Source organism: Microcebus murinus, chromosome 27 (assembly GCF_040939455.1).
Source record: "Microcebus murinus isolate Inina chromosome 27, M.murinus_Inina_mat1.0, whole genome shotgun sequence".
NCBI lineage: Eukaryota > Metazoa > Chordata > Mammalia > Primates > Cheirogaleidae > Microcebus > Microcebus murinus.
This window is the reverse complement of record NC_134130.1, coordinates 10201215-10218957: the sequence shown is the minus strand read 5'-3', so window position 1 is coordinate 10218957 and position 17743 is coordinate 10201215. Positions and strand designations below refer to the sequence as shown.

The window sequence follows — 17743 nt, the reverse complement described above, 5'->3', positions numbered from 1 at the left end:
CACTCACTCTAGCCTGGGCAACAAAGTGAGACTCTGTCTCAAAAAAATATATATATATATAACATTACCTAATTAGATTCCCCTTGCTATCCAATGTATATGGTAGACTTACTATGTAAGCTAACTGCTCTGTAGACACAAAACTCTATAAATTAGGAAGTATGTTACAGATGAGAAAACTGAGACTAAGATGTTCTGTTGCTTTTCTTAACTCCAAAAGTAGGACTCAATCTCAGGTTGCTCTCACAATCTTATGCTATGCTAACTACAACACCAACACATGGGAAGTTTAAGAAAATTGGTCCTGCGATTGATACCCAGTCAGAACACTTAAAAAAAAATCTAGTCTCAGAAACTTAATGATTAATTACAGTTTCCTCAAAAAGAACTGAGTGGCCCTATTCCTGACTAGTCCAAAGAAAATGATCACACCAGTAAACAATGCCAGTAATTATGGTAAAACCTGTTGACAGAGGATTTGTCATGCTTCTTCCTGCCCCATGCATGAACTACAAATGAGTAGTTAGACCCTAGACTCAGTTACAGAGGGAAAATGCAACTTTACAGTGAAGAATCGGGCTATTGTCACCTGAACCCAGTGCTCAATCTTAGCCTCACGTGTAGGGAAAACCAGCTATTCTGTGACCGCTGATGAGATGCACAATGAGAACACGTCACCTGTGATGACTGCTAGCCAAATGCTTGCCCTCATCTTCAAGCCTTTGGACCTAAACTCTATTTCAAGAATCACAAGAACCAGAGGAATAAACTAAATGACACTAGGAAGGATAAATGATGAGAATTCCGAAGTTGGAACATTCTCTGGAAAAACTGGCCTGTTCTCTTCAACAAGTCAGTGCTATAGCAGAGAAAAGAGGCCACTCCAGAGTCAAAGAGACTCAGGGACACAGCACTCAGATGTACTGCCTGTCCTGGACTAAACTCTGCTTCAGACAAACCATCTTTCAAGGATATTGTGGGGGCAACTATTAAAAATTGAATAGGATAGAATATTAGACAATGTTAAGAATGATTACCAGTTATTAACTATGATAATGATGATTTGGCTATGTAGGACGGGGTTCTTATTTTTAAGAGATGCATACTGAAGTACTTAGAGATAAAATGGTAAAATGTCTATATTTTACTTTAAAATCTAAAGTTCAATATAAACAGAGTTTTGAAAAACAGGACAGCCAATTGTAAAAACAACTGCAAAAAAAATTGAGTATAAATGGTTCAAGGTTTAAAATCATGGCCCAGTGTCCAGGATTATGGCTAACTGGACAAAACGATACACAAAGAAGATTTAATCCCAAAAGGCTTCCCCATCACTCACCCCGCTGTGTGCTAAATGAAATATTTTTAAAATTTGAAGTGAAGGCCGGGCGCGGTGGCTCACGCCTGTAATCCTAGCACTCTGGGAGGCCGAGGCAGACAGATTGCTTGAGGTCAGGAGTTCGAAACTAGCCTGAGCAAGAGCGAGACCCCGTCTCTACTATAAATAGAAATTAATTGGCCAACTAATATATATAGAAAAAATTAGCCGGGCATGGTGGCGCATGCCTGTAGTCCCAGCTACTTGGGAGGCTGAGGCAGTAGGATCACTTGAGCCCAGGAGTTTGAGGTTGCTGTGAGCTAGGCTGACACCATTGCACTCACTCTGGCTTGGGCAACAAAATGAGACTCTGTCTCAAAAAAAAAAAAAGAATTTGAAGTGAAATGTTAACTTTCAAAAGATCCCCTGATATAATTTTAGACAAACGTTTTAAGCTTCTTATAGCAACGTTGAGAATCACTAAAGAAAGGGATTAGAAGATCTGAAATTATAGCGTAATATTCCAGAACAATCACAACCGAGGCAGAATGGAAGGCTGATGTTCATACTGCTGTCTTCACTGCACGGCTTCCTTCCCACACTCTGCATGGGAATTATTTCCTTTGCACGTTAATAAACATCCTATGTGCTAAGCACATGCGTAACACACAAGGAAGGGGAGTTCAAAGGTTTAGGCAGTATTTGGAGACCAGGAGCTACCATCAGTTAAGAGCTAACATCTAGTAGTGTTCATCACACCACTTTCATTAAGTTGCTACAGGCGACAGCGCTGGTCACACTACCTGTGAAGACTACTAATGAAAAGCAGTAGTAAGAGTTTACATTCTTAGTGACATAAAAATCAACCTAATTCACACACAGGCAGGTGAGGCCCACAGAGCACACGCGGAGCCTACAGCCCAGCACAAAGATCAAAACGTGGCTTTTCCTACCCGTGCAGGGAAACGTGAAATTGAAACAGACAGCACCTGCCTTTGGGTATGGAAATAACAGATTCCAAAATGCAAACGAAACAAAACAGAGCAAGAGCAGTAAAAGCAAACCTGAGGCCCAGCTGCCTGCAGATCACTTCCGCGTCTGCGTCGTCCCACTGGTCGTCGCAGACGGTCCCCCACTGCCCGGCGCGGTACAGCTCCACCCGCCCTTCCCGGGCGCTGCTCCCGCCAGCCAGGCGGACCGCAGGGAACGCGGGGCCTGTGCGGGGCGGAGTTAAAAAAAAAAAAAAACGAGTTAAACCTGTGCATTTACACGGATTGATAAGATTGCGCACATTCGATTCTTTTACCATGCTCAATGATCAGGTAATATTTATGAAGGCACACAGCAGTGACACGGACATGCACATGCATGTCTGATAGCTTATCGTAATCTTGACCAATGAAAACACTCCAAAATGAATGACATTCACGCAAACAGCTCTCAGAGGAAACAGACTAAATTCACTTTTCCCCAGCAACCTCCGAAACCAGAAAAGACACACTCAAAGCTGCAGATTGCTGGGAACACATTTGATTTTTATAGTATTATGGTGGTGACACTGATGGTTTTATTTTTTATTTATTTATTTATTTAGAGACAGTCTCCCTTTGTTGCCCAGGCTAGAGTGAGTGCCATGGCATCAGCCTAGCTCACAGCAACCTCAAACTCCTGGGCTCAGGCAATCCTCCTGCCTCAGCCTCCTGAGTAGCTGGGACTACAGGCATGCACCACCAAGCCTGGCTAATTTTTTCTATATATATTAGTTGGCCAATTAATTTCTTTTTATTTCTAGTAGAGACGGGGTCTCGCTCTTGCTCAGGCTGGTTTCGAACTCCTGACCTCGAGCAATCTGCCCGCCTGAGCCTCCCAGAGTGCTAGGATTACACTGATGTTTTTATTTATGGTAAGTTGAGTATTACCAACATGTAATTATTATGAATGGCACTTGTGTCTATGACATTTGTTTCCAGTACAGACTTAGTTTTATATTTGTAGAAATCACGTCAAAGTTAGTCCCCAAGTCATTATGACAAGTTGGTGAACATCATGGCCAGCACCTCTCAGAAACATGACTGGAACTCCACCTGGGCGGGAATCAGTTTATTCTCATTTCGGCTGGTAAGAACCACCCCAAGTGTGACATCCCCACCGTCTACCATGCCCTGGCCTAGCCCTGTGGGTCCGAGAACTTCGCCTGCACTCGGTGGCCTCATTCCCTGGGCTACAGCCACAGTGGCCTCTTCCTTCCGTCCAGAGAACTCTCCACGCTGGTCCCACCTCAGGGCTTTGGGCCTGCCCTGCCTTCTGCTTGGAACAGCGTCCCCACAGGTCTGCCTTCCTCTGTCACTCAGCTCTCAACCCCGAGTGTCCCTTCTTCAGGAGGCTTGCTCTGGCCGAAACACCCCTCTCTGGCACTTTCTACAACACTGCCTCATTTTGTCTTCCTCAGAATATTTACTTTTATGTAAGACTGTCATTGATTTATTGTCTACATGTCAATTGACCCTCTCCTCTTGGCTACGATGAGGACGGATGTCTTCCCTTCCACCCGTGTCTCTCAGGCACCTGGCACAGAGAAGGCGTGTAGTAAATATTCCTTGGCTGCCTGGATTGGCAAGTGATGCAAAAAATCTGGAAAGAGTCTCTCAGACAAGGAAAAATAATTAGCAACATCCACTCATCCATTCTTTTTAACCAGCAGATATTAGACTAGGATGTTACAGTCGGGGCCACAGGGCATTCGAGGGGGTGCCGGACAGACCTGAACTCGGGCTTAGTGCCTAACAATAAAATGAGTACAGCCACGAGATTATCAGGGAAACCCTACAGTGGTTCAGAAGCAAGAGACCTTCCTCACAGTTTGGGGTAGTTAAAGAATCTCTTGTAAAACAGCAGGTTTCTGAAGAGGGCCAAAGTGGATGGATGGGATTTGGGAAGTCAAGAGTTGGGGGATGTGTGTTGAGGCCAGTTGAACAGTATGAACAAAAGCACAGAAGCACAAAGGAGGATGTGTTTGGGAAACAGTGAGGCAGCCTCATCTTATTGGAATAAAAGACGTAATAGGGTCAAAGCAAACAGGCCAGGCAGGCACCTGCTCTAGTTGTACTTTGTGCTGAGTGCTAATCATTTATCCACATGAAATATGCTTCTAATTCTCCACAGTGCACATGGCTGTCAGTAAATGGCATTTGGATATTCACACTTACATTCCAGTATCATACTTGTGTTTTGTAGTAGCAGAGATTCAGATTACTGAGTATTTGCATATACGTTCATATTCTGATACTTGTAATATAATTTACTTATATCACTAGCACTTACAACTTGTAAAAGGATAAAGACAAGTTTAATACACAAGGCTAAATGATGGTAATATAATTCTCACAAGTTATGATGTTTATTTTCCTTTAGATGGTACCCAGGAAACCCATTCGCCATCTTAAAAGGCAGCTGTTCCTGCACTCCTTAAGCTGATATAACCACATGCATACCTGCATACTGATAATTATCACATGCCCAATGTAAGGAGCTTGGAAGAAGCTCTATTTTTAGGGAAGGTGATATCTACAACCCCAAGGGGAACACTGATGCCATGATCGTATTACATTACACAAAACGACAATATCTCAGTATAGTTGCTATCTTTTATATTTGGTTTCAAGGCGATTTTCCATCTTGATTTCATCATGATTTTCCATTACTAAAATAAGTGTTTGATATAGAGTGTAGGACATTTCTGTAAGCAAAGTATATACAACAGAAAATATGTTTAAAATGAGATGCTATTTGAAAAGCAAAATAGGTTTCAAATTGCTAGATGTACTCATATTGAAGAATTTTTAATTAGACAGTAGAGTATTTCGATTCAGCCTTGTTTCTGTATTTAAACTCTTTTTTTTTTCCTTTTTTTATTTTTTGAGACAGAGTCTCGCTTTGATGCCCAGGCTAGAGTGAGTGCCGTGGCGTCAGCCTAGCTCACAGCAACCTCAAACTCCTGGGCTCGAGTGATCCTTCTGCCTCAGCCTCCCGAGTAGCTGGGACTACAGGCATGCGCCACCATGCCCGGCTAATTTTTTCTGTATATATCAGTTGGCCAAATTAATTTCTTTCTATTTATAGTAGAGACGGGGTCTCGCTCTTGCTCAGGCTGGTTTCGAACTCCTGACCTCAAGCAATCAGCCCGCCTCGGCCTCCCAGAGTGCTAGGATTACAGGCGTGAGCCACTGCGCCCGGCCTGTATTTAAACTCTTCAAGGAAATGATTTAACTAAGACACTTCTATCATCTGGAATCATGTTGAAACCACAATGGAAGTAAGACAACAAAACAAATTTTTTTTTTACCATGGGAAAAGCTACACGTAACAGCAGCTGCCATCTTCTGAGGACACACCCCACCCTGCCAGATGTCTTTCTCACACAGCAGTATATTTTCTTCATCTCCTCGGCAACGGACATTGCTCCAATAAATGGGGATATGGCCCAGTCCAGAAAGCGGGGTTTGTTTTGCTATTCCTTTTCCTCTGGAAGTATAATGACTGATGTTAGGTTTATCAAATACAAGCAAAAATTTTTATCAAAGTATTTGATTTTAAAAAATGGAAGAAATCCATAAAGATGGATGTGCATGAAAAGAAAGAAAGAAAGAAAAAAGAAAAACACACTGATATACATAAATTTCAAGGAAATCAAAACATTAGATGGGAACTTGGATGGATTACCCATGGCAATCTTTTTATCAATCTTGAGTAACTATTTGTACATGTTTGCTATCTACCACTGATTTAGAAGAAAATAGCTGAGTACTGCAGATATAAAAAGGGAGTCTAGATGGCTTTGTGCAAGAAATGTGTCATGAGGCCCAGTGAGGCATGGATCCCCTTCTGGACTGAGCTAAAAGTCACTCTAAGCCACAAGTTTCTCTAAGGCTCCACCTCAAGAGAAAAATCTAGGCCAGGTGCAGTGGCTCACGCCTGTAATCCTAACACTCTGGGAGGCCAAGGCGGGATGATAGTTTGAGCTCAGGAGTTCAAGACCAGCCTGAACAAGAGCAAGACCCCATCTCTACTAAAAAAATAGAAAGGGGCCGGGCGTGGTGGCTCACGCCTGTAATCCTAGCACTCTGGGAGGCCGAGGCGGGCGGATTGCTCGAGGTCAGGAGTTCGAAACCACCCTGAGCAAGAGCGAGACCCCGTCTCTACTAGAAATAGAAAGAAATTAATTGGCCAACTAATATATATAAAAAAAAAAAAATTAGCCGGGCATGGTGGAGCATGCCTGTAGTCCCAGCTACTCGGGAGGCTGAGGCAGCAGGATTGCTTGAGCCCAGGAGTCTGAGGTTGCTGTGAGCTAGGCTGATGCCACGGCACTCACTCTAGCCTGGGCAACAAAGCGAGACTCTGTCTCAAAAAAAAAAAAAAAAATAGAAAGAAATTAGCTGGACAACTAAAAGTATAGATATAAAAAACTAGCTGGGCATGGTGGTGCATGCCTATAGTCCCAGCAACTCCGGAGGCTGAGGAAGTAGGATTTCTTGAGCCCAGGAGTTTGAAGTTGCTGTGAGCTTGGTTGACGCCACGGCACTCTAGCCTGGGTAACAGAGTGAGACTCTGTCTCAAAATAAAAAAAGAGAAAAGATTGTATGCTAGAAGATTATAACTGGAGTCAGAAGATTCTTTTTGACTCCAGTATCTTAGGCTAGCATTTTCAAAATGATTATTATTACTACATCTAAGCACAATAATATCAGGAGGCAATCGATTTATAATTTTTAAAACCTTATATTGTATATAGTATTTGCTAGCAAGACTTTGAAAGTGATTAACAACAAAATAACATGCAGATGGACTCTGCTTTTAGCTCAATCAATTCACATATTTGTGTAGGTAACTTCTGATGTGCACAAACTGATATTAAACTTTAAAAAGATTAAACACATATCTGATGAACATGGTGATCTCTACAATGGTCTCCATGCTGCAGCTTCCATCAACCAAACAGTAAACATGTGGAGTGTATCTAAAAATATGAATGTGTCTTCACAGCAATCAAGCTGGGTTTCTCTGCTTTTATTGTGCAATTCTTAAAAAAAAAAAAAAGACTACTAAGCGATGCTACAGTATAAGCAATTGGACCAGCTTATCTGAAGTCTATGTTTACAGAATGATAGTTTACATTCTTTCATCAATCAAAAGACTAATAACCCGCTGGGCACAGTGGCTCAGGCTTATAATTCCAGCACTTTGAGAGGCCGAGGCAGGAGGATAGCATGAGGCCAGGAATTCAAGATCAGCCTAAGCAGCATAGCAAGACCCCGTCTCTACAAAAAATCCAAAAAAAATTAAGCAGGTCCAGTGGTGGCGCATGCCTGTAGTCCCAGCTACTTGGGAGGCTGAGGCAGGATCGCTTGAGCCCAGGAGTTTGAGGTTGCTGTGAGCTATAATGATGCCACTGCACTTCAGCCTGGGCAATGTCTCAAAACAAAAAAACAACAAAAACTGTGCCTAGGTTTCTGCAGGAGCCAGTTCTGGGCCAGCAGCTCAGGATGGCCAGACACTGCCAGAGCTGATGGAAGCTGCCATCTCCTGCAGGTCATCCTCAGCCCAGAAACCTGAGGTCCAGAACATCACCCTCTACCCATCACGGGGTAAGAGCAGGAGTAAACACCACCCCTTCACACACACACACAAAAACAGAATTTGTGGATGGCTTAAAATAGAATGCTAATAGCAAATGACGGCAACCTAAAGCTGTGTAGGCTACTAAGAAATTATAATTATAATTATCTAATTATTATAATTACAATTCTTGGAATCAAATTACTTGCACCCTAGGCCTAAACAATTATTTTGTTAACAACAAAGGCCAAAAGATGCTTTAAACTTCTGCCCACTTAGCATTTGCCCATTTCCTAGTTCAGCAGGGGCAGCGACATGGAAGTGCATTTGCATGTGAGAGAATTCATTCCTTCCATTTGGGACCCTTTCTTTGCAGCTCTTTTGTGAAAAGAGAGAATGAGGGAAATGACAGTAATACAAGAAGATGCAACCTTCGCACAGCAATGACAGGTGCTCGGCTTCATTCTCAGATACTAGTAGGCTGCTTTGGTCGAGCATGGGTGAACTCACCCCAGCTGCAGCTGGCGACAAATGACTGTGGCATCAGAATCATCCCAGTGGCTGCCACAGATGGCGCCCCAGACTCCACTTGCGTATACTTCCACGGTGCCTTCAAACTCATCTTTGCCACCACGCAGTCGCACTGACCCTAAAATGGGAAAGAATCCCAAAATGGTTTAATAGCAAATAGACAATGAACATTCTGAGCTGGTCCTAGGTTAACATGGTTTTTACACTTAAGTAGGGAGAGATCCAGCCAGAATGATTTAGGCTCCACTGTATACAGCATGTGCTTTTTCCTTCAAATGAATAATTAGCACATTCTTCTTTTCTTCAGCAGTTCGCATCCTGATATCAATACTAATTATTCTTTCTTTTTTTTTTTTTTTGGAGACAGAGTCTCACTCTGTTGCCCAGGCTAGAGTGCCATGGCGACAGCCGAGCTCACAGCAACCTCAAACTCCTGGGCTCAAGCAATCCTCCTGCCTCAGCCTCCCCAGTAGCTGGGACTACAGGCATGCGCCACCATGCCTGGCTAATTTTTTCTATATATATTAGTTGGCCAATTAATTTCTTTCTATTTTTAGTAGAGACGGGGTCTCGCTCTTGCTCAGGCTGGTTTCAAACTCCTGACCTTGAGCAATCCACCCGCCTCGGCCTCCCAGAGTGCTAGGATTACAGGCGTGAGCCACCGTGCCTGGCCTATTATTCTTTCTTTTTTATCTAGGCAGAATCCCATTATAATTTTCAATTATAATGGAAAGTGGAAGAGTATGACTAATATCAGACCATATATCCCAAATATGAGATTACATCATATTAGAAGTTCTTATCATTTGTCTATCTCTACACAAGGTCATAGATAAGAAACACAGAAACAAAAAGAAATGCCCTGCTTATAAATTAGCTGTACTTGTCTGTTATATTTTCCTTCTATTGGATTTGTTCATCCACTAAAGAACAATAAAATGCTGTTTTCCTCTTTAACCTGAAGCAGTAGTCATAAAAATTCTAAAGATTATGTCCATAATTTCAAAAAGATGTTAGTTTTTAAAATATTGCCTAATGTTAGTCTTAGAAAAATAGCCATTAGGTAGTTTGCATATTTGAACAGCCCTGGAATCTGCCTCCTCTTACATACCCCCCCACTGAGACTTCCCAAAGTCCACAATCTGAGTCATTCTTTTCAGTCTTTAAAGGAACCAAAATTTGAATTCAAGCACTCCTGGGAAAGCTAACATTTTAAGTCTTATCCCTTAAGTAGATCAAGGCCCTACATTCCTCCTGTCATGGGGACTGGCTGTAGCACGAGCACTAGGAGACAGCAATTGGGACAATTAAGCAGAAATAGATTAAACTTAGACAATTTAAGAATTTCATCATATTCAGCTAAAAATCACCTACGATGGCATTTATTTCCTAGGTAAAGAAATTTAAAAATTAAGAAAAAAAAATGAACTCCTACAAAAATATTCTAGCATAATTTGCACATTTCAAAGTTATTGTCTATTGCTTTATAATAATTTGCCAAAAATGTTAGATTTCACTGATTATCCATTCATTTCATTTGTGCTGGCTTAGTCATCCACCACTATTATTTTCTACATCATCATCCTTAAAAAAATGTAAGCATTTAAGAAAAACCTATTTCTCATGTCTAAAACGAAGTCTCATTTAATTCAAACAAAAGGCAATAATAAGTAGAGGCAAACATTGTACAGTACTGCCAAACCCTGATTATTCAATAAAGAACACAAGCATGGGGCATTCATGACAGATCATCTACAAACCATTCATACATTCTAGACCTCTTTAGTTCACACAAAGCAAGAAGCCCTGCCCAGCTCAGGGAAAAGCGAGAGCTACACAACGTTTTTAATGAATACGTCTAAAGAGTTCAACTGAACTCAGAGACACAAATAATACTAAAGCAAATCACAAATGCCAGCAGTTTATTTTCATCAAAGAATTCATTTGTTCACCTCAAGCAAACATTATTTGAAAAGATATTTACGTTAATGTATTATTTCTTTACTAATTTCCCCCCAACCACCAAATAGTCATGTCCAAAGGGTTGGAAGAAAGTTCTAGCAATGAAAACAAACGAAAACTGTACTTATGCACGTTAAATGATCATCATAAGATTTAAAATAGAGCCTAAATGAAAAAGCACTTGGGAAGACATGATGTGCACATATAATCTAAATGACTGGGGCACTTAGAAATGAAAAGGAGAAAACAAACGCTGAGCCAAATATCATTACGACATGACAATATAATGGCCATGACAGAGGCGGAAGTGGTTTCCAGGTCAACCAGGGGCTACACCATCGCTTTCTCAAGTGCTCCAAGCGCAGTGCTGGGCTCAGCCAGCAGTCTCTGCTGCATGGCAAGAAATGAGGCTGTGCTCATCCAATTTTCCTTTAGCAAATGCATGCAAATATTTGCAATTCTGAAAAGCAGTCTGCATGTCACTAACTAATGAATTCTCTGCCATGTTGTATTCCAGACAGGACCAGCTCTCTCTCTCTCTGTCTCTCTCTCTCTCACACACACACATATGCACACCCCTTCCTGGCCATGTGTCGACAGGGTTTGCCTTTCACCCTGTCCTGACGGCCATAACAATTTCTAAAGTATTTCGAGGAAACTATCTACCTTAAACTTAGGATGAGTATTTCTTCATGTTATATAACTCTATGAAAGTCTCAATCCTTCTAATAACTATTTGAAACCTCTTTTTTAAAAACAGCATAATCATATGCTCTAAAATGGTAAAAGTTTGAAGACATTATTTATACTATTGTAGGGGTCAAGAGAAAACTTTCTCTTTGTCCCCCGAGAGTTCACTGAAAATTACTGAGAAGGGGCAAATTGATGGGAGAAAAGACATGAATTTATTTGATCATGGTTTCACATGACATAGGAGCCTTTAGAATGAAGACCTAAAGCTATAGGGAAAATTGTCTACTGTATGTTTAGGTTTAACAAAGTATAGACAGCTGTGTAGGAAGATGACTGAACAAAAGAGTGTGATCTAATGTTAATAGACTGGGTGGGGAAACCAGTAAGGCCCATTTGTTTGGACTTTTCTTGGCCTCCTTGGATATGTATTTTTTTTTTCTGGGTACGGAGCAGACCCCTCTCTGGGATGGGAGTCTTCTTGTGACCTACAATCAAACAAGGTCAGTCAGATAAATTTTTTGTGGCCAGTTGTTACACAGAAAGGATGAAACAGAAAAGAAATCCACAAAGGTCAAAGCCAGGTACACTTAATTTCTACTGCTATACCTACTAACAATAAAGTTTTTCTCGCAAATCATAGACCAAATTCTTCATTTGGCAAATATCGTTCCAAGATCACAATCTGGAACTGATCTCTCTCCTTCCCGTGGACCTAGGGCTGCTCTGTCTTAATGTCTCTCGAGTGCTGTTTCCATGGAAACTATTCTATTCCAAATATTCCTATCTGACAAATTTGTTAATAATAATAATTTAAAATATGAAGTCTCAAACAGAGGTTTTAGGTCACTATATTAGGCATTGTAAATTTATAGACCCAACGAGTAACAGGAGAAAAGTCTGGAACTGCAATGCTATGCATGATGGCATGTCATGGAGAAGAGCCCTCAGAGTTCCTGAAATGCACGGTGACAAAAACAAAAACAAAAAAAAAAAAGGAGAAGAAGAAAAAAGCCATCTGGTATTACAACTATTCAAAAGCAAAATGTTCCAATGTGCAAAATGTTTACAACCCTACTACCTTAATTCTTTGCCAAAAATGTGTAACTTACTGTCGTCCTAGTTTACAATTATTTTTCTTCAGTGTAGATATGGCTCCAGTTTTATAAAGGGAACTAAAGAGGTTCGTGTTACAGAAATTCGCTTTATGGCTGGGCGCGGTGGCTCACGCCTGTAATCCTAGCACTCTGGGAGGCTGAGGAAGGCGGATTGCTCAAGGTCAGGAGTTCGAAACCAGCCTGAGCAAGAGCGAGACCCCATCTCTACTATAAACAGAAAGAAATTAATTGGCCAACTAATATATATATATATACAAAATATTAGCCGGGCATGGTGGTACATGCCTGTAGTCCCAGCTACTCGGGAGGCTGAGGCAGGAGGATTGCTTGAGCCCAGGAGTTTGAGGTTGCTGTGAGCTAGGCTGACGCCACGGCACTCACTCTCACCTGTGCAACACAGTGAGACTCTGTCTCAAAAAAAAAAAGAAATTTGTTTTATGGACAACTTTGCTGGAAAGTAGGAATCCTCTAAGATGAGGGACAGACATTCAAGAAGGGTTCTCTTTGACCATTCTGTTAGTCTCAGTGTGTAAGGGGAGCGAGAGGAGAATAGCTGACTAGATTAAAAGGCCCTTCACAAGTCCCCCTGGTTTTTCAACTTTCAGATGCTGTTATGGGTTGAATTGTCTCCCCACAAAAAGATGTTGGAAGTGCTGACCACTGTAGCTATGAATGTGATCTCATCTGGAGATGATCAAGGTTAGATGAGGCCATCAAGGTAAGCCTTAATCCAACATGCCCGTGCTCCCAGGCAAAGGGCAAATTTGGACAAAAAGACACACAAAGAGGGAGAACTGCACTTGAATCCTGAAGTCATACTCTCACGGACTACCAGAAGCTAGGAGACAGTCCAGGAACAGATCCTTCCCTAGTGCCTTCAAAAGGAGCTTGGCCAGGCTGACACCTCCATCTTGGACTTCTAGCCCCTAGCACTATGGGACAGTAAGTTTCTGTTGCTTAAGTCACTCAGTTTGGGGTACTTGCTACCTGCTGACCTTGCAAAATAATGGAGCCTTTACGGTACTGCACCTCCTTGAACAGCCAGAAAAACCTCCCTTCCCATACTCCATACCCGAAGGAGACCTAAAAGAAATATGAGGAAAGGAACCAATGGGTCAGCTATCTTCATTCCGCTAACATAAATCCAGCTTGTTCCCAAATTATGCAAATAAAAAGAAATGCCTATTTAGTTTACTAATCAAAATGTACTTATAGAATAACATTCACTCATTTGAAGAGGAAAAAAATACAGTAAAAACAAAGACCCATCTCAGTAGTGTTTTCTGAATAAAATTAGCAGTAAATATTTTTAAAAGATTTTAAAATGGTAGTTCCATAAAAGAGTAAAAAAGTTTCATGTTATCACACAAATCCTTTCTCATCTATTATTCAACTTCACAGATGCACAAAATAATTCATTACAGTCATTTCTATTGTTCTGGTGGAAGAGAAAGAATGCATGCTGGGAACATCAAGCTATTCAGATCCTTGATAAAAAGTATACTTAAAGCTGTGAGTGATACATCAATTTCAATCTATGAAATAAAAAACATTAAATATTGGACAATTTAGCATTCACATTTGACATTAAATTAAATATAAATACTATGTCTTACACCAAAGGCAACACTGGAAAATACATTAAAAGATCATTTTCTATTTAAATTATAAACTATACAAAAGAAATCACAGTATCTGAAAACAACTGAATGGGGAGGGCTATTAGTTGAATTTTTCAAGTACAGCAGGGGAATCTTAGGTTAATTTTGGCATCATTTGCTTTCTACACCCTATTTGACAGTACTAAGGTATACTATTTTTACCTATAATTATATTTACCTATTAATTAAACCTGTTATATCATTGCTAAATAGAAGATTTTATTCAAATCATCCCAGGTCAAAATGAAAGCAAATCATCTTTCAACATACAGGATATTCCACTGAACCAAGATCCAACGGAGCTATATTTGCCTCCATTAGTTCACATCTATAATTCATATTAATTGTTCATTTATTATTCATGTAAATACCTTTAATGCTGAGAAAAAAACCTGAGTTGGTCTAGTTCAAAATGAGAGTGTATCCTCTGAATAAGCAATGCTCCCCATTTATATTGTGCTTATTCGACATTTATAAATCTTCTACATTATCCCTTTGTTTAAAACATTATACATAGCCATACCCATGCCATGTAAAAAAAAAAAAAAAAAAACAAAAAAAAACATTATACAACATCACACACAAAAAGGAGATTCTATCCGTGGTGAAGTTATGGTATACTAACAATATATGCATATAACCCTACAGAAAATTTCACAAATTGTGCATACCTGAACCGTCTATACATAAGCAAATGCTATAGGTGTTACCATTTTACTGCACAGCACTGAATGAGGAAATTAAAAGCAAATAATAATCCTCTTATTTATCTCACAGAGCATGTCCACAGAGAAGGTAATGAAAATGCTTATGATTCTTCGGACACTTCAACCAGAGGACACAAGTGATTTCTTATTCATCTTTGTAAATGCTGCATCTAGTGCAGACACAGCAAATGTTTAATGAATGAATGAAATCTATCCTTGCCCTCCTAGAAGAATCAGCATTCCACTCTTTGTGTCTCCTCTGGTGAACCTAATAAAAAGTATTGAGGCTAAATGTGCATCTGTGGCTTGTAGGGGGTGAATATCATTGCTTCAGTGCTTTGCACACAATAATTTTTTTAAAAATATTGTTGTGATTTGCAGGAAGAAGAAGAGGAGGGGGAAAAGATAGTAAAGAGGCAAAAATAAACATTTCCTGATTTTCTAGCAACAGTATGTCAACCATGTAGAAGACAATCTAAACCAATTATTCCTGCAATATACAACCGAATGCCTTCTTGCCACGCAGACTAAAGGGAGAAGTTTCAGAGGACTGATTTCTTTATAAGTTTATTCAGAAAAAAAAGCTTAAAAATTAGAATTAAATGATGTTTACCTAACAACTGAACAAACTTCAGTATTCTCATCAATTATAGAATTATCTGTTTCAGAAATAAACGTGCCAGTAATGTTTGCCTGCAAATAGCATCTGAAACCAAGAAAATATGTTTTGTCAACCAAACCAGAATCTATCTAAATGTTACTCATCTAGATATGAATTAAAAATGAATTTAGCATTTCATAGTACAACTTTTTAAATTACTTATTATTTTTTTAACAGTATAATTGTATTGGAAATCCATTTTTTTTTTTTTTTTTTTTTTTGAGACAAGAGTCTTACTCTGTCGCCAGGGCTAGAGTGCCCTGGCGTCAGCCTAGCTCACAGCAACCTCAAACTCCTGGGCTCAAGCAATCCTGCTGCCTCAGCCTCTTGAATAGCTGGGACTAGAGGAATGCACCATCCATCACGCCTGGCTAATTTTTTTCAATTTTTAGTTGCCCAGCTACTTTTTCTATTTTTAGTAGAGACAGAGTCTTGTTCTTGCTCAGACTGTTCTCAAACTCCTGAGCTCAAGCAGTCCTCCCGCCTTGGCCTCCCAGAGTGCTAGGATTACAGGTGTGAGCCACCACGCCCAGCCTTAAATTACTTACTGCTACTTTTTAATTGCATTAACTTTCTCAAATACAAGAACAAGCCCCAACCATACTCCTTAGCAGACCCTTTTGGTTCTCCTCAACAAATGCCGGCTTCCTCCTGGCCAGCTGACCCCCAGCTGACTCAGAGATTAGTGTTACTCAATGGAGGCGATCACAGTGATTGTAAATTCCTTCCCAGAAGGCATCGGGAAGGAACACGTGATCCAGGCTGGGCCAATGAAACGCGGGAGGAAGTCTATAGGGCAATTCTAGAAAGGTTTCCTTCCTCTTTCAAAGAGACATACCTGAAGAGGGGCCCTCTCTTTTCCTCTGCAGGCTGTTGGCTGGGGAAGCCCAGAATCACCACCAGAATAAGGATAAAGGCCACACTCAGAGGATAGCCAGAAAGCAGAGGAACAGAACTGCACCATCTTGGAGCCTGGCATCAGGACTTCTTTTAATATGAACAATAAACCTCCTTACTGTTTCAGTCATTTGGAATTGGGTTTTCTATTCTTTGCCATCAAAATCAACCTAATGGATCCAAGCCACATCCATGCCCAAACTTAGAATTATCCTTTGTTTTCTCTTCCAGGTTATCCACAAGCATCTTTGTTCTCACAATCGTACTGCACATAAATTTTGTATCCATCTTTTCCCCTTGATACTATCACAATTATTTTTATATTTTATATATACAATCGCTACATTTATGACTTTAGTATCTGCATAATATCCATCAAATGAAGGTACTCGTGAGTGGCATTTATCACTCACTATTTCAGTTTCTCCCCACCATTATAAGCCAAGTTACTCTTACAAAGCTTACCTAACACACACACACACACACACACACACACACACACACACGATGGTGATCACGTAAGTATATACATCCCTAACAATGGCTCATAAAAGGCAATAGTAAATGGATATTTTTTTCTTCTTTAAAAAAAAAAACTCTTCAAACTAGTTAAGAGTCATATAGTGACCCCAAATCTAAGTATTTTTCATCTGCCTCAGCCTGAAAAGCAGATTGAGCTCAATATTTAAAATTCAGCCAAGAAATGTATCAAATCTGGTATAATAAATGTTTTTCAGCACCTGCTACATAGATTCAAGATGCAGCATTAAAAGTGGGGAGGACAGCTCTCAGCTAACTTTTTAATTAACGAGCACTTGAAAGAACAGATGGACTTCAAAGAGGACAGCCTGTAAACAGTCGTTATTTGGCCACATATCCACTATCCCTTTTGATTTGAGAATTGGGGCGGGGGTAGACGCACATGAACAGATTAGCATGACGTGACAAAAAGATCTATGAATCATTCTCTCTTGTAAAATCTCAATGATTAGAGTTTTATCATTATTCTGCCTGTGTTACGCACCAGTCCTCAGCCACCTATGGTGGAGTTGCACTTGGCTGCTTGTAGAAAAGGGCAGTTCCCAGCACAGTGCCAAGCAAGCTGTCCCGTGTGCCCGGCCACCCAGAGTCTGGGAGAGCGATGGCCTTTCTCATCAAGAAACTCTGTTGCAAGCTATCACCGGGGGACATCAGTTGCCTAGCAATTCTTCCTGTAGAAATGTGAAAACAGCCGGGCGCGGTGGCTCACGCCTGTAATCCCAGCACTCTGGGAGGCCGAGGTGGGCGGATTACTCGAGGTCAGGAGTTCGAAACCAGCCTGAGCAAGAGCGAGACCCCCGTCTCTACTATAAATAGAAAGAAATTAATTGGCCAACTAATATATATAGAAAAAATTAGCCGGGCATGGTGGCGCATGCCTGTAGTTCCAGCTACTCGGGAGGCTGAGGCAGGAGGATCGTTTGAGCCCAGGAGTCTGAGGTTGCTGTGAGCTAGGCTAACGCCACGGCACTCACTCTAGCCTGGGCAACAAAGCGAGACTCTGTCTCAAAAAAAAAAAAGAAATGTGAAAACAACCTAGTTCA

At 40.7% G+C, this 17743-nt stretch overlaps 1 protein-coding gene across 1 annotated transcript in view; it reads right to left on the bottom strand.

Moving 5' to 3' along the window:
- The window catches only part of PRSS12 (serine protease 12), a 57756-nt gene that overhangs the window by 35450 nt on the left and 4563 nt on the right, over positions 1-17743 (bottom strand). Inside the window, exons 2-4 of the mRNA XM_020284472.2 lie at positions 8444-8582; positions 5661-5839; positions 2383-2533 (exon numbers count right to left, since the gene is read on the bottom strand). Coding sequence (XP_020140061.2) covers positions 2383-2533; positions 5661-5839; positions 8444-8582 — 469 coding nt within the window. The remainder of the gene's footprint in view (positions 1-2382; positions 2534-5660; positions 5840-8443; positions 8583-17743) is intronic.